The 17,205-nt window shown below is 38.5% G+C and overlaps 1 protein-coding gene across 14 annotated transcripts in view; it reads right to left on the reverse strand.

The window, feature by feature from the left end:
- MYBPC1 (myosin binding protein C1) overlaps window positions 1-17,205 on the reverse strand; it is a 153,903-nt gene that overhangs the window by 44,137 nt on the left and 92,561 nt on the right. For all 14 annotated transcript variants that reach the window (XM_082256732.1, XM_082256735.1, XM_082256729.1 and 11 more), the window contains 8 exons: window positions 16,039-16,163; window positions 11,356-11,461; window positions 11,050-11,216; window positions 9,230-9,392; window positions 7,686-7,792; window positions 7,373-7,509; window positions 3,310-3,469; window positions 412-516 (listed from right to left, as the gene is read on the reverse strand). In XM_082256732.1, the coding sequence (XP_082112858.1) occupies window positions 412-516; window positions 3,310-3,469; window positions 7,373-7,509; window positions 7,686-7,792; window positions 9,230-9,392; window positions 11,050-11,216; window positions 11,356-11,461; window positions 16,039-16,163 (1,070 nt within the window). The remainder of the gene's footprint in view (window positions 1-411; window positions 517-3,309; window positions 3,470-7,372; window positions 7,510-7,685; window positions 7,793-9,229; window positions 9,393-11,049; window positions 11,217-11,355; window positions 11,462-16,038; window positions 16,164-17,205) is intronic.

Consider the following 17,205-nt stretch of genomic DNA (forward strand, 5'->3'; position numbering starts at 1 on the left):
CACCTTCTGAATTGGGTCGGGTCCTCTATATTCAAAATTCCTTATCCTGACATTCTTTGCAGATGGGAGGCCAAGCCAATAAATACATGTTGCATTAGGAGCCACCAACCCCTCTGCTGTTTTAGGTAATTGTAAGGTTGCAAGCTTTATCCTAACCCGATTTGCACCTATTCTACAAAGTATATCTGAGCTTTGATGATGATGGACAAAGCAACAGTTTTACTTTAATGCCCCCTCCTCACCACCATATACTCACTTTTTTTAGTAGACAGAACAAACTAAGCGGATATGGCTACAGAAATATGTTTTACCATTAATTCTGCAGAAATATAGTAAAAAATAATTGCTATAGCATAACTTTTTATGTAACAGAATAAAGGCAACATGTATACAGATTATAAATCCACTTACCCATAATAGGGCATCCGCCATCATATAATGGTGGGTCCCATTTCATAATACACCAGTCCTCTCCAACCTCAGTTACATCGGGAGCTAGTGGTGCATCGGGTATATCTGATAAATCAAACAAACATTCTGTAGACTTGAAAAAAGTTATCGTTGTTTATGCAAATAGTTTACTGAAAATCGCACTTCTAGTGTTCCTGCATAAAACAACATCATTGCTAAAGGAATACACAGTACATGTTCAAACATCTAGAGGTTTGAAAAATGTTTACAACAAAAAAGTATTCATAGGCACTAAAAATAATTAAAATTGGAAAGAAAAACATACAGTATTGGGGTTTTCACATTGTTAAAGAAAGCAAATAACCCCATAAAAGTTTTTTTTTTATGTTTTTTACATACTAATATTTACTAGCCTGTAATACCGTCTTTAGTAAATTCTATAATACTCCTGTCCATAGTTAAGTATAAATCCAGCATTTTAAAAAGCAGAATCTACATGCTTTGTACAGAGGAAAGTTCCCAACAGCATACTGCTTTAGTCTTATGTTCTTCAGGTCAATAGATACAGAGCTTAAAAATTAAGACATTGCTATAAAAAGCTATAACCCATCAGATTTCCATAATCTCTAAAGCCATTGATGAAATCTAAATGTGCCCATAGTGATCAGTTGCAATTCAGGCAAAATTGAACCAGCCCTTTTCACCTGGCATTCACTGCTCTCAATCTCAAACACTCCACTTGGCCAAGTGTTGGTGCTTATGTAAATGCAAAGAGATGATGGCTGGAAGAAGCTACTGCCATACCATCACTAATTACATTTAGGGGGAATATGAGCTTCTAAAAAGGTTTTTATACATGTCTTTCCATCCTACCCCCCAACAGTAGTTTACATCACACAAACTCCAAAGACACAAAATGAATGCTCAATCTAGATAAAATAACTAGATTGAGCAAATGTCATCTCGTGTCTTTGCAGTTGGTTAAAATCCAGAGTTTGTTGGTAGCCTCAGACAGTCTTGATTACAATTAATAATAAGAAAGAGTAAACATCAAGGTTGGAAAACCATGTTTATTTGCTGCTGTTTGCAATAAGAGTGCAATGACTGTCTTCTTGTTTTGAAGCCATGTGTTCTCCTGCTAAGTTAATAGTTTAAACAGGAATACTCATATGACCCAAGTATTCCTGTAATGGGCCAATGCTGTACAAACATCGTACTTGTCCATTTTCTGATGTCTATTAGTGCATTTAGTGTTATTATTCCTATGTCTTGGCAATTTCTCCAGAAAAGTGCTAAAGCTGAATACCAGGGAGATAAAAAAAAAAAAAACTATTTAATGTAGATTTGTAGACTTATAATGAACACATTTTTACATATAACTAGCAAAAGTACCTAAATCTGTCTTGAGGTCAGCCCCCTCTCATCCTCTGCACAGTAGCACTCAGACTGGGAAAGGGAGAGGTACTGATAGAAGCCAGACAAGCTCTGCTGCATGCATATTTTTTGACAGAGCAGAATCAGCAGAGCTGATGACTTATCAATGCATTGCTGCTTCGTCATTGTCCAGGCCAAAGGCAGCGGATTTACAGGCAAAACCACTTTGTTTCTTAAAGGATAACTATTCTTTATAATTATCCTTTAAAGAAGAAGAAAAGGTTATCTACTAAAAGATTTCCCGGCACACTTACCGACCAGTCTGTAAACAACCGAATTGGCCCTGTCTAAAAGTTTACGTTAAAAACAGAGGGTTTTGTTTGCATACATTTGCAAATATATGCCTAAGACACAGTACCCAAGCCAAGGGACCTCTGTAAACTGTGGCCCTAACTCTAAATTTCCAGAGCCTCCATAGAAGGAGCACATAAAAGTATGGATAGATTAAGGGAAGGTATGCCTGGAGGGAGCAAAACACTTCTGTGCTAGAGTTGACCGACTATATCGTGTCACAGGTGCCTATGAGGGAGCTACTACTAAGGAAGCTTTAAATGTTGCCTGCCCCCTGCCTTTAATAATGCTGCACACCATTTGTATTACCCAAGACCTGGCACTGTGAGGCCATGTGGCCACTGTAAAACAGATTAAAAATGGTGTTTACACTGCTTTTTTTTACAAATCGTGTATAGCTTTAGTAAAGGCTGAGGACAGGCAACATTTAAAGCTTAGTTAGCAAACAGACTTTCCTTCCTCTTTAAGTCAACCTCCACCCTTTTCTTCCACAGTTCACCCCCAAAGTTTTATACTTACTTGTCCAGGGTCCTACCAGACCCTGTGTGCAGCTCAGTGGGGAGAGTTTTCAGCCGCTAAGCCACACAGCATGGGTAGGACTGGAGCATGGACAGTATGATTATCCATTAACAAAGTAAACAGTGACCCTGTTGGCTGTGCATTTAGGCAGAGGTGTATGGGTCACAATACAGAATTGCAATTATTTTGGCAGATAAGACAGTTCATATATTTGTAGTCTAACACTGAAAGTACATGTTTCATCTACAGATGCATATTACAGTTTTTCCTAAAATTCCGATTGACTTCGGATTACATCTCTTCATTTAGATGGGGGTTCTCAATAGGGTTAACAAACACTTGGAAGTGAAAAAAATACATATAAATATACTCACATTTATTTAACTTAAGAATGTATTGTCAGATTTAAATTCTGTTATTTAACTTAGAGTTGAAAAAATAAAAATGCAATTATTCTATTAGCTATAAAGGCAAAATTACATACCTGCCACCTTGACCCCTTCCAAAGGTGTAGTATTCTTCTCCTACTTTGCCACTTGTGCAGAAATTTGCAGGTAAATTTAGTTTTGGTTTATATTTTTAACTAACCTTGGGAAAGGATCTGGTTGTTAGGTACAGTATGGCAAAAACAATGGAAACATTATTCTCACTTACCAACCACCTTTATTTTGATGTGAGCTACAGCTTCACCTGCTTCATTCTTTACCATCATCCTGTATGTCCCAGTATCTTCCTTCTCAGCACAGTCAATGACTAGAAGTCCATGATCAGGAAATGACTCTGCCCTTATACGACCACTCAGATCCGTGATCCACTAAAGGTTACAAAGAACATTGGAAAAGAACTCTTAAAACCCAAATTCATGGAATTTTTCTTCTAGGCTTTAGATGGAGTTTTCACTCAGTTCCTTTCTACATGTCAATGGAACTATAAGTGAGGGGGGATGTCGCAATGAGGACACGGACAGTAACAAAAGCCTGACGAGATTTTATCCATCCTTTACTATCCAAAGCCAAAAAAAAAATGCTTTTGCTGTAGATAGCCTTTAATTTAGACTACTTTATATATTAATGTTTTTAAAACTTTTTTTAAAAACTTTTTTCTAATTTTTTCGAAGAAGCCAGATTTCAGCTTATAAATGATGTGCAGTGTTTGCACTTTACTAATCTTCTTTCTTGGCAAGTCTGTCAGTCTACTAAAGCAGGCTTTACACCTGCTCAATATTTGGCCTCTTCCTGCTGAAATTTGAGCAGTCCTGTTGACACTGCTCCGTTCAACAAAAGTTAGTTGTTCAATCATCTTTTGTCAAAGGAGCCTGTTTCCGAATTGTCCGCCAAACAGCGCCCCCATTCACCAAATGCAGCAGTGCTGGCTGACAAAGTGCAATAGCCTGGCAAGGGGGATTCATCCATCCATGCTGCTCTGCCTATTGAAATGTACATGCCAATCTTTGAACTGGTCGAAAAAAATAACATTCTCTGGGTGTTTATCTTGTTACCGGTTGTTTTGTAAAAACCCTAATCAAAAATTGTTAGTTAACAGTTGCTACCAACAGGAGTTCTACAACTTTAAACAGTACAAAAAATGATACACTGCCTCTTCTCCAATGGCTACTAGTTATAACACTCTACACTTCCATCACTTTAATCAACCAAGTGATCCATACTTTGGCTTTAATGCCTAATTCTTTTAAAAAAATAGAAATAACAAACATGCCTATACTTACCCGCTCTGTGCAATTGTTTTGCACAGAACAGTCCTAAACCTCTTCTTCTGGGGTGCCCCTCCCCCCGGTGCTCCAGGCCCTTCTTCTTCATCGAGTGCTCCCGAAGAAAGCCGCTTTGCTTTTCCTGGGGGCACCAGTGCAGGCTCGTTCCTGAGTTCCGCTGCTACGTCCATTGACACAGACAGCGGGACTCGGCCCCACCCTCCGTTCCTATGTCACTGAATTTTATTGACAGCAGTGGAAGCCAATGGCTCCTACTGCTATCTGCCCAATGAGGAGAGAGACAGAGGCTATATATTAATGTTTTGAAAACTTTTTTTTTAAAACTTTTTTCAAAATTTTTCGAAGAAGCCAAATTTCAGCTTATTAGTGATGTGCAGTGTTTGCAATTTACTAATCTTCTTTCTTGGCAAGTCTGCCAGTCTACTAAAGCAGGCTTTACACTGCTCAAAATTTTGCCTCTTCCTGTTGAAATTTGAGCAGTCCTGCTGACCGTTCAACAAAAGTTGATTGTTCAATCAACTTTTGTCAAAGGAGTCTGTCAGTGCTGGCTGTCAAAGTACAATAGCCTTGCAAGGGGGATTCATCCATCCATCCTGTTCTGCCTATTGAAATGTACATGCTGATCTTTAAACCGGTTGTTTTGTAAAAATCCTAATCAAAAATTGTTAGTTAACAGTTGCTACCAACAGGAGTTCTACAACTTTAAACAGTACAAAAAATGATACACTGCCTCTTCTCCAATGGCTACTAGTTATAACACTCTACACTTCCATCACTTTAATCAACCAAGTTCTCCATACTTTGGCTTTAAACCATAATTAAAAAAAAAAAAAAAATAGAAATAAACATCCCTTTACTTACCCGCTCTGTGCAATTGTTTTGCACAGAACAGTCCTGATCCTCTTCTTCTGGGGTGCCCCCCAGTGCCCCAGGCCCCTCTTCTTCATCAGGTGATCCCGCAGAAAGCCGCTTTGCTTTTCCTGGGGGCACCTGTGCAGGCTCATTCCCGAGTCCAACTGCTGCATCCATTGACCCATTGACACAGACAGCGGGACTCAGCCCCACCCTCTGCTCCCATGTCACTGAATTTGATTGACAGCAGTGGAAGCCAATGACTCCTACTGCTATCTGTCCAATGAGGAGAGAGAAAATCAAACCTAAAGCCTCAGTGCATTAATTGGCAAAGTGTCCTAAAAAGTTTTTCCACTTTTGCAGCCTAATTTTTAAACACCTACTTTATATTTGATAAACGTTCTCATTCACATAGCATAACTAAAAAAAAAAAAAAACTATACTTGTTTGTAACATTTTGCTTGCTCTTTTCTGAAAACTTAAAAACGTAGTTTTTCCTCTTCCTTCTTCTTTCCTTTCCCTTTTAGAGCAGGGCCCTCAGATTCCTCCTGTATTGTAATGTATTGTAATTGTACCATCCTCCCTCATGTTGTAAAGCAGTGCGCAAACTGCTGGCACTATATAAATCCTGTATAATAATAACAGGTTGAGGGGGCTGGAGCATTTATATTTACCATAATAAACAGCTTGCAGTCTGCCCAAGGTCTGATCCAAAACAAACAGCTAGAAAATTAGGAAAATGTTTTAAGAAAATATTTTTGGTATGCTATGTGAATGGGAACACATAACAACATATAGTGGGGGGTTTCTCAAATTTGAATGCAAAAGTGGAAATACACTTTAAGGCTCCATTCACACCTGAACCTATCGTTCTCAGGTGGTTTTTTTTGGGCGTTTTTCAGGAGTTTTTGGCAGGTGTTTGGAGGCAGGCATTGACATCTAACAAAAACACCTGTAATTTGCCAAAAAAGAAGCTCATGTACTTTTTTGAGCTTCAGGCGACAAAGCGCTGAGATGTGAACAAGAGCCATTGAAATCATGGTATTTTGCTTGATGGGCATTTTGAGACTTCAGAGATGAGCATTTTACGAGCTGAAAAACGCTCAGGTGTGAACAGGGCCTTAAGCTTTCCATTGCAATATCATCCCTGATATATTGTTTTTGGTTTTGTTATTATTACAGGTACTTATATAGCGCTGTCAATTTGTGCAGCATTTTACATACACATTGGACATTCACATCAGTCCCTGCCCTCCAGGAGCTTACAGACTAAGATCCCTAACTCACATTCATATATACACACATACTAGGGCCAATTTAGACAGAGTCCAATAAACCTGCCAGCATGTATTTGGAGTGTGGAAGGAAACCAGAGTTCCTGGAGAAAACTAAAGCAGGCACAGGGAGAACATGCAAACTCCAGGCAGGTAGTGTCACGGTTGCAATTTGAACTGACAATCCTAGTGCTGCTAGGTGGAAGTGCTAACCATTTAGCCACTGTGGTACCCACAGCACAGTGGGGTTGATTTACTAAAACTGGAGAGTGCAAAGTCTGGTGCAGCTCTGCATAGAAACCAATCAGCTTCCAGGTTTTATGGTCAAAGCCTTATTGAACAAGCTGAAGTTAGAAGCTGATTGGCTACCATGCACAGCTGCACCAGATTTTGCACTTTCCCGTTTTCAAAAATAACCCCAGTGGCTAAGTGTTTTTTTATTTCACTTTTATATGTTTGTATATTGTGTTTTCATTTATATCCTAATGAAAGAATAGTGCTCTGTTCTGAACACACTGGTAGAAGATAATAACATACTTATTATTTATTTTTAATCAGCTGCTATTACTATAGACTTCAACAGTGAGGTCTGCAAGTGGCACACAGCAAAGTTCAACAGCTAAGCTTTACTGCTGAACCTAGCTCCTGGGTTCAAAGGGAGTAGGTGTGCTGTGTATGGACATTAGTGTTAATATGCAAGCACGGTACTTCTTATATATAAATGTACTGCTGAACTACACATAAGTGTTATTTAGCCATTTTTCAAGGTGAGAATTATCTTATGTGTAATGAGGTAGGCCTGTTTTTCCTGGTCATCTCCCATATTGTTGGTAAAAGGTTAAAACAAGGTCTTAATGAGTACCTTATCTCCTCTGCTCCAGATAATTTTAGGTGCTGGTTCACCAGTAACAGGCACCTCAAGCCGCAGCTTTGTTCCCGCTACGACTACCACAGTATTATCCGGGTAATTAAGAGAGTCAAAGTGGATTCTTGGGGGATCTACAAGAGAAATGTACAATTTATTTTGCTTATTAGCTTCGAAATAATTTAACACAATAATAATGTTATATTATCATTATTATTATTATTACTGAAAGATGACAGGTATCAACAGATTAACGATAAAAATTGCATAAGTGACCTGTTAACAGTTGTTAATAGCTGAGAATACATACCAATAACATGTACGTTGGCTGGAATATTAATAAGATAAAGATCGGGAACAAATACATAGTCGCCTTCATCTTCAACAAGTGCATTTTTTATTTCTAATCTGTGATTCCTAAAAAAGGAAAAAAATCCCTTGCATTAGAATATTAGTTTAAATTGTTTATTTGGTTTGAAGTTTTTATTAGCAAAGCACCAAAAAGTATTAAATAATGATTAGTGATCATTGTCTTTGTGATTGTTTGCATTACCCTGATACAAAAGGATAATTCTGACATTCAGATCTATCAGTTTTAAGTCACTCAACTATTATATCAATTGCTTGAGTTTTACTTTTCCAATAAATGTTTAACCTTGAATGATCTTTCAATCATGAAATCAATTTATACAGCTGTATAGAACAGCTAATAGCATGAAAATCAATGCATGTATGGGCATACAATTTTTTCAAGAAAGCATTAGGAATTATAGCCTTTCTTTAAAATTGAATTGTAGTTGAGTTCACTATGATTTGTTAGTGCAAAGAATATAATGATACGAAGGCAGGGACTTTCTTGCACTGTAAAGAACAGTAGTATTGATTTACTAAAGACAAATAGAGTGTGCACTTTGCAACGTGCAGTTGCACTTTACAAGAGCAGTTACTCCAGAGTTTCGTAAATGAGCAGAAACTCTGCTGACTTCCATTATCCAATTGCGTGCAAGCAAACATGCTGCTTTTTTAAATATCCTTGCATGTGATTGGTTATTCTTTGCAAAGTGAAGCTTTACCTCATTTACTAAGCTCTGGAGCAACTGCACTTGCAGAGTGCAACTGCTCTTTGCAAAGTGCACAGTCTAAATGCCTTTAGTAAATCAACCCCACTGAGGCACATAGAAGTATACTCCATTAAAATGAAAGAAGAGAAAGTTAAATTCACATAATTACTGTTTAAATATTTCCTCAGATGCTAAAACGGCACAATCAGTAACCTTCTTTTTGTGTCCTGGTATTTCTAGTGTATTCTCTTTTAAATTCAAAACCTTTCATCCACTCGTGTCTGTTCAACTCCTGTTTACCTTATAAATTAGCCTAATATTTTTAAGCAGCTAACTATATATATACAGTATTTACTTCTTTGTCTGATTACCATTATTCTGACACCTAACTGTAGCAAAGGGACAGATTCATTCCATTAATTGCATTAGATTCCAGCCCCATCTCATTATTTCTGAAGGTAGCACATGCCAGTCTAGATGTGTCCTTACATTTAATTGGGTCCTCGGCTGCCAATATCACTCAGCTTCTCTATGTTAAAAGACCTAAAATGTCCATATATAAAACTAAATAGCAATAAGGATTTAGGTACATAAAAGATTCATTCACATGTAAGTCGGAAAAGCACATTGTTCAAATTTGATCCCATAGGACAAGGTCATACAAACAGCATGATATTGGAATGGGGGATAAAGACTTATGCTGTACTACAAATAACGAATTGAGGAAGCAACTCTAAAATTTGTCATGCTGGTTTCTTATACTGTGAAGTCAGATCTTTCAAGAGGTTCTCACCTTCCCTTATGAAATATCTTGACGCGGTCACTGCCATAAAGCAGCTGGCCATTTCTGTACCATCTTCCAGGAACGTTCTCAGAGATTTCACACTTCAAATTAATTTCCTTGCCAAGATTCACAGTCATATCAGTCAGGGGTTGTAAAATTTTCAGTGGCCGCACTTTTGAAAAAGAGATACAATGATGCAATTACTAATACCAAAACCTTTTTTTTTCTAGACATAGATAGACCTAGAGTTTAGAGATGTGTTCACTGAAACATTCTTGACGCCTAAAACCTTAGAGATTTTTAATACTGAACACCCACATGATGCAATATTTCCCTACTATATGTTAAAGGGGGCATTAAGAAAATTCTGAAAACCAACAGCAACTACAATATTGGCTGGTGAACACTCAACGTGCTTTCTTTTTCTTTTTACAACTATTAATATCACTAGAATAATTCCTGATATTTGCCATTTTTTTCCCAACTCCAGTTGTGGTGGATTGACAATGCTAATCTAATGTTTTGGTGACACCTTGTTAGGGTGTGCAATATGTCACTGAGGCAAGACATAAGGGGAGATCTTCTGCCATGAACACACAGAGGGGTTGATTTACTAAAGGCAACTAGACTGTGCACATTGCAAAGTGCAGTTGGACTCAGCAAGTACAGCTGCAGTTGCTCCAAGTGCAGTTGCTCCAGACTTCCTGACTTGCTGACTTCCATCATCCAATCATGTGCAAGCAAAAATGCTGTTTTTTTAATTTTCCATGCATATGATTGGGTACTCTTTGCTGCATGAAGCTCTACCTCATTTACAAAGTTCTGGAGCAACTGCACATGGAGAGTGCAACTGCACTTTGCAAAGTGCACAGCTTATTTGTCTTTAGTAAATCAACCCCAGAGCCTGAAGGAGAAGGACTATCTTTTGAAACGTGTCAGCCAGCAGGGACCCAAGTTAGGTCCCCCCTATGCTAGAGGTTACAGCTCGTCTAGGAGAGTTCAGCCACGAAGTGTGGCCTAATGAGCATTTTTATCACCTTTGTTTGTGAGTAGTAATTGTTTGTTTATTCATTTTTAATAAATCTTTGTGGGATAATGCACTAGGCCAGTGCGCCCTCTTTCTTTTATTTATCTTTGCAGTACTTTAAGAACAACCCCAGTCCTTGAGGGCAGCAGGGCTTCAAAGGAATTGTCCATATCTGCAACAGTGGTACAGTCACTATCGGTTCATTTCACTCATGTATAGGAGTATTGTTGTTGTAGCACTACAAATCTGACAGAGGTTCTAACTCTTGAGCACTGTCAAAAACAAAATACGTAAAAGCTTTGTTCAGAATTGGGTTTTAGCTACTCAGCGATAACAATCATTTACAACAAGGGTCTCCAAACTACGGCCCTACAATTGTTCACGAACTACAATTCTCATCATGCCTAGTCATGTCTGTGAATGTTAGAGTTTTATCATGCCTCATGGGACGTGTAGTTCCACAACAGCTGGAGGGCCATAGTTTGGAGATCCCTGATTTACAGTATTAGCATTTCTCATTATTGCATATTATAAAATCTTTAATAATTTAGTATTGATTATTTAAAAAAAAAAATGATTGACCCTTCCTTGTGTATGACACATCTGAATGTAATTCTGGATGGGAAGTCTTCCAGGTACACTGAACTCCTTTTAGAAAATGTTAACACAGTAATATCCTGCAAATATTTAAACTGTTAAGAATTTAAATTCACCATTTAATATGCGTTTCTCCTAAAGGTGACCATTTTTTTTTTTTTTTAACATTAACTACATTGAAGCATTAGCTAAAACAAGCCCTTACGGTCAACTTGGACTTGAGCTGCCGACTGTCCTCCTGTAGTCATCACAGAATAGGTGGCTGAGTCTCCTCTGTCTGCATCATCTATAATAAGTACGTGCCTTTTGCCATCAACCTTTAGTCTGTACCTTGACCTTGGTTCATTAGTAATCTCAATACCATTTTTAAACCTGAGAAACCAGAAAGAATTTGCTCATTACATCAACACAGATATTTATGTGTATTTTTCTTTAATCAAATTAAATTGTACTAGTTGGAAGATGTGTATTTGCACCATTTATAAAGTGCTATAAGGCTTTGAAAACTTACCATTTCACATTGGCCTCTTCATCCGATACCTCACACTCCAGTTCCACTCTTTCTCCACAGTATGTACTGACGTTCTCCAGCTCCTTTGTGACCAGCACAGGTGGTTCTGTGATGGAGGAGACCAAACAAAATATCACTTTAAAAACATATTGACTGTGATATTTACTTCAGAAGCCAAAATGTGCAATTATATCAGGGTTACTAGTTAAGAAATGGGGGGGGGGGCATTTGGTTCTTCAGCAAACAGTGCAGTTTGAATGAGAAAGTCAGCAATGTAGCTCATACATTCTATCTGGTATAATCCATCTGTAACTTATTTGCAGTGCTTTCTTGAAGCATTTAACGAGCTATTCAGCTTTCATTTGTTTGACATATAAGGTCTTGCACATATGGGCCTCAACTGGCTGAACTGGATGGACTTGTGACTTTTTTAACCAGACTAACTATACTGTAACTATGGGGTTTATTTACTAAAGGCAAATACACTGTCCACTGCAAGTGCACTTGGAGGTGCAGTCACTTTAGATCTGAGGGGGACATGCAAGGAAAATAAAAAAACAGCATTTTTGCTTGCACATGATTGGAGGATAGAAATCAGCAGAGCCTCCCCTCATTTCAGATCTTCCCCTCAGATCTACAGTGACTGCACTTCCGAGTGCACTTGTAGTGCACAGTGGATTTGCCTTAAGTAAATCAACCCCTATGTAATATGTAAAAGAACATTGGGTTTATTTACTAAAGGCAAATCCACTGTGCACTGCAAGTGCACTTGGTAGTGCAGTCACTGTAGATCCGAGGGGGACATGCAAGGAAAATAAAAAACATCTACAGGGACTGCACTTCCAAGTGCTCTTGCAGTGAACTTGTAGTGCATAGTGGATTTGCCTTTAGTAAATCAACCCCCATGGGTACTATAAGCTTTATTTTAAAGAGTATTTCAAATCTCTCAGCAAGCTTCAAGCAGCTTTATTGGAGCCTTTAATAGAAATTTCAGTTCCAATGTGTGGATGTTAAGCATAGATCTTACATGGGACATCATACTGGCACAAAGAACATGGAATAGGATTCATCCCATGGATAATGTTGTGTAATAGGATAATTAAAAATTACAATAAGGGTAGTATAAAAAGTTCAAATTGTGTCCTTGATGATGTTCCTGTGCTGGCTCCTTTAAACGGCTGCTCAGTGTACAAGCAAGAAGGGGCTTGTGGGTTACTGGAGAGGAAACACAAGCCCTTGTGTTTCCTCTCTAGTAAGCATATATCTTAACTACTTTCTGACATGCCCTATAGCACTTTTACTGCTAGAGGGCGGCAGCTGTGGGCAGGATCACGTATATATACGTGATCCTGCACTTTCGCCTGCAGGGGGCGCACACGCGCACCGGGGACGTGCCGCTTCTGCTGTGATGATTCACAGTAGAAGCCAAACTGCGGGTCCCAAGGACTCAATGGAGTTGATTTACTAAAGAGAACTAGACCGTGCACTTTGCACAGTGCCATTACTCTCTGGAAGTGCAGTTGCTCCAGAGCTTAGTACATGAAGTAATGCTTCACTTTCCAAAGAGTGCCCAAACAAGTGCAAACATTTTTTTAAAAAACTGTATTTTTTGATTGCACATGATTGGATGTCAGCGGAGCGTTTTCTCATTTACTAAGCTTTACTAAGCTCATTTTAAGCTCTGGCGCAGCTGCTCTTGCAAAGGGCAATTGCACTTTGCAAAGTGGACAGTCTGTTTGCCTTTAGTAAATCAACCCCAATGTCCTCCGGCACCCGTCAATAATCAGTAAAATACAGAGAACTGAGATATCCCTAAGTAAAAAAGGCAAATCTCAGTTCTGACAGGGGAAAAGGGACGATCCTTTGATCCTGAGACTAGAATCGATCTCTTCCCCTAGTGAAAGCAGCACACTGTGTACTCAAAAAACACTGGCTAGGCACACAATTAACCCTTTGATTGCCCTAGATGTTTAACCCCTTCCCAGCCAGTGTCATTAGTACAGTGACAGTACATATTTTTTTTAGCACTGATCACTTAATTAGTGTCACTTGTTCCCGCAAAGTGTCAAAAGTTTCAGTTAGTGTCCAATAGTCCACCCCAATATTGCAGTTCCACTATAAGTCACCGATCGCCACTATTATTAGTAAAAAAAAATCCATAAGTATATCCCATAAATTGTAGACGCTATAACATTCACATAAACCAATCAATATACGCTTATTGGGATTTTTTTTTTTACCAAAAACATGTAGCAGAATACATATTGGCCTAAATTTATGAAGAAATTTGATTTCTAAAATTTTTTAGCAGATGTGTTTTCTAGCAGAAAGTAAAACAAAAATGTCAGTCTTTTTTTGTTTATAGCGCAAAAAATAAAAAACACAGTGGAGATCAAATACCACCAAAATAAAGCTCTATTTGTGGGGAAAAATTACATTATTTTTATTTGGGTAAAGTGTTACACGATCACGCAAAAGTAACGTAGCACCGTTTCACAAAACAATGGCCTAGGTAAATCTTACTCCCTTTCATGAAGGGGGTAAATCTTCTGGAGGTCGAGTGGTTAAAGTAGAACTGTAGTCTCCCATTAAAAAAGATGTCCTGCAGCACTTCACACTAAGTGCTTCTTAGTCCCCCTGCAAACTCTTATTGATCCTGCCAGTGAAGTTCACCTAATGCAGCTTTCTGCGATAAGGGACAACATTGCTGCCCTGCTACTAAATTCAAAGCAGCATTGTCCCATATGTGAGCTGTGGCTGTTTGCACTACACTAGGTGGAGCAGGAAGTTGCAGGGGGTGTGGCTATAAAAGCATTGTCACTGCTGATTCATTCATCCCTGTCCATTGATTTCTGAAAGAACTGCCTCTGCTGCTGAAATCCCCCAATGTTTGGCTGCAGTGTCTCAGAGGTGTGTGTGTGAGACACAATAAGGGAGGATTTGGCTACCTCAAGGGGGGTAAAAAGTTTTCCTATTTATTTAGGAGACTCTTGCATCACATTATAACTGGGTTTGAGACCCGCTTAGACTACCTGTAGATGTGCTTTACCCACAGTAGCCCCGGAAGGTTTTACCCCCTTAATGACCAGTTTGTTTTTTGCAATTCGGCACTGCGTTGTTTTAACTGACAATTGCGCGGTCTTGTGACGCCGTACCCAAATACAATTGATGTCCTTTTTTTCCCATAAATAGAGCTTTCTTTTGGTGGTATTTGATCACCTCTACAGTTTTTCTTTTTTGCGTTATAAACAAAAAAATAGCATCAATTTTGAAAAAACACAATATTTTTTACTTTCTGCTATAAAACATTCCCAATAAAAATTTTAAAAAATCAAATTTTTTCATCGGTTTTTGATAAAAAAAATCCCAAAAAGCATATGATAATTGGTTTGAGCAAATGTTATAGTGTTTACAAACTACGGGATAGATTTATGGACTCTTTATCTTTTTTATTCTTTAATTAATAATGGTGGCGATCAGCAATTTTAATCAGGACTGCGACATTGCATTGGACAAATCTGACACTAAAGCCCCATACACACACGCAGATCGTCGTCATACAAACGTCGGCGGACGAAAGATCTGCCGATTGTACGCGTGTTAGTATGGTGCCTCCGACAGATGTCTGCACACAATCCGCGGACAAGAGTCTTTCTTGCAAACATGAAAATTTTTGTCTGCAGACACCAGAACGGACGATTGTTCGCCTGTCAGTACAGAAATCAGCCGACAGACCGCAGATTTGCAAGACTGGGCATGCTCAGAAAATAAAAAACACAGGGAAAGTTAACCATTACATGACATCACTTCTGCAGTCAGCTGAAGTCTGCGGACAAAATTCTTGTGCTGTCCTTGTGCTGTCTTTGCACTTTTCAACAGACACCGACATCCCGGGGAGAAAAGACGAACATTTGTATGACGACGATCTGCGTGTGTGTACGGGGCTTAAGGGACACTTTTTGGGGACCAGTGACATTAATACAGTAATCAGTGCTAAACAATATGCACTGTTACTGTATAAATGACACTGGCAGGGAAGGGGTTAACACTGGGGGGTGATCAAGGGGTTAAATGTGTTCCCTAGATGTGCTTACTAACTGTGGGGGGGGGGGGGAATGAACAGAAGCAGAGAGAGATTGGTGATTCAGCTAAGCTGAATCACATGATCTTTCCCTGCTTCTCTGACAGGAAAGCCATCTTATGTTGATTACATTCCAGACGGCTCTCCTGTCAGTTTTGCCAAAGATCGAGCCCGCTCCTCCTGCGGTCTGCCTCCCGCTGTGTCCAATCACAGCGGGAGCGCGACTCAGGCGGTGTGCACCGCCAAAACCGCGTGCACACGTGTCACGTAGATCTACATGATTATGCTCAGCTGAGCCGTCCTGCCGCAGTAAATCTGCGTGGAGCGGTCAGAAGTGCTGACTGTCACTTTAAAAACTGCTAGCAGGCTTTCAATGAGTTTTAAATATTACTTGTTTCTTAGAGTTGGTCTTAAGTTTTGTAAATAAATGTGGTCAAATTTTCTTGTAAATCACTTTACCATGCCATTTTTGTGAAAAAAGAGCTTGGAAATATTTGCAACAAATGCAATCAGCTTTCAATGCACTGAAACGTATTCCTTTTTAATAGATAACGGCTTGGATGCTTGTAGGCTCATAAAATTATACATATGGCAATACAAACCTCTAACAAACAACTCTGTAGAGCACTTTTCATCTCCAGCACACACTTGGTATGCAGCATCATCTGCCAATGTACAGTTATTAATAAAGAGTATCCTTTCATTTCCTTTATGTTCAAATATATACCTGTTTAAATAAAAAAAAAATCATAGTCAGTTTGTAAACAAGTATTTTTACACATCTGTAAATCTCAATTATACCCAGTTAAGGTATAAACTGTAAAGAAAAAAAAAAAAAAAAAAGTAAACCTTTTTTAATTTGTTTTTTGCTTTGGCCAAAGTGGAGAGAGATTAGAACACCTTTCAGCTTTTTATTGCTGTCTGTTTCACCGTTAGGGAGATTCACCCTCTCTATTTGTCCTGTATAGTGTTAGAAACTAAATGAAAAGTATAAGAAAATTCCAAATTTTAGGTTGAGATCAGAACACTAATAGAGGAGAAATGTTTCAATAAGGACACTAATTCTGGAGCCCCTGGTGACAAACTGGGCTGCCCTCAGTTTAGAGGGATGTCTTTTCACTTCCTGTTTTGGTTATGGGACAGGAAGTAAAGGAAAATACCCCCCATGGCACACATATAGCAAAAAAAAAAAAAAAAAACTAATGGGGTTATAACCCTCCTTTACTCTGTACAAAATGAGAAAAAAAAAGTACCCAAATAAAATAATTGTCCTTTTTGTTTCCCACAGATAGAGCTTTCATTTGGAGGTATTTGATCACCTCTGGGGTTTTTATTTTTTGCGCTATAAACAAAAAAAGAGCAATAATTCAGAAAAAAAAAAACGACAGTATTTTTTACTTTCTGCTATAAAACATATCCAATAAAAAAAATAAAACATTTTTTCATCAATTTATGCCAATATGTATTCTGCTACATATTTTTGGTAAAAAAAATCCCATTAAGTGTTTATTGAATGATTTGCGGAAAAGTTCTTGCATCTACAAACTAAGGCATAGATTTATGTAATTTTTATTTATTTATTACTAGTAATGGCAGCGGACATTGCGGACACCTAACTGACACTTTTGGGTGGACCAGTGACATTACTACAGTAATCAGTGCTAAATGACACTGGCAGGAAAGGGGTTAACACCAGGGGCAATCTAAGGGTTAAGTGTGCTCCTAGGGAGTGCTTTCTAACTGTGTGGGGGTTGTACTCAATGGAAGAA

The sequence above is a fragment of the Pelophylax lessonae genome, assembly GCF_965119305.1.
Source record: "Pelophylax lessonae genome assembly, chromosome: 4".
Classification (NCBI taxonomy): Eukaryota; Metazoa; Chordata; class Amphibia; order Anura; family Ranidae; genus Pelophylax; species Pelophylax lessonae.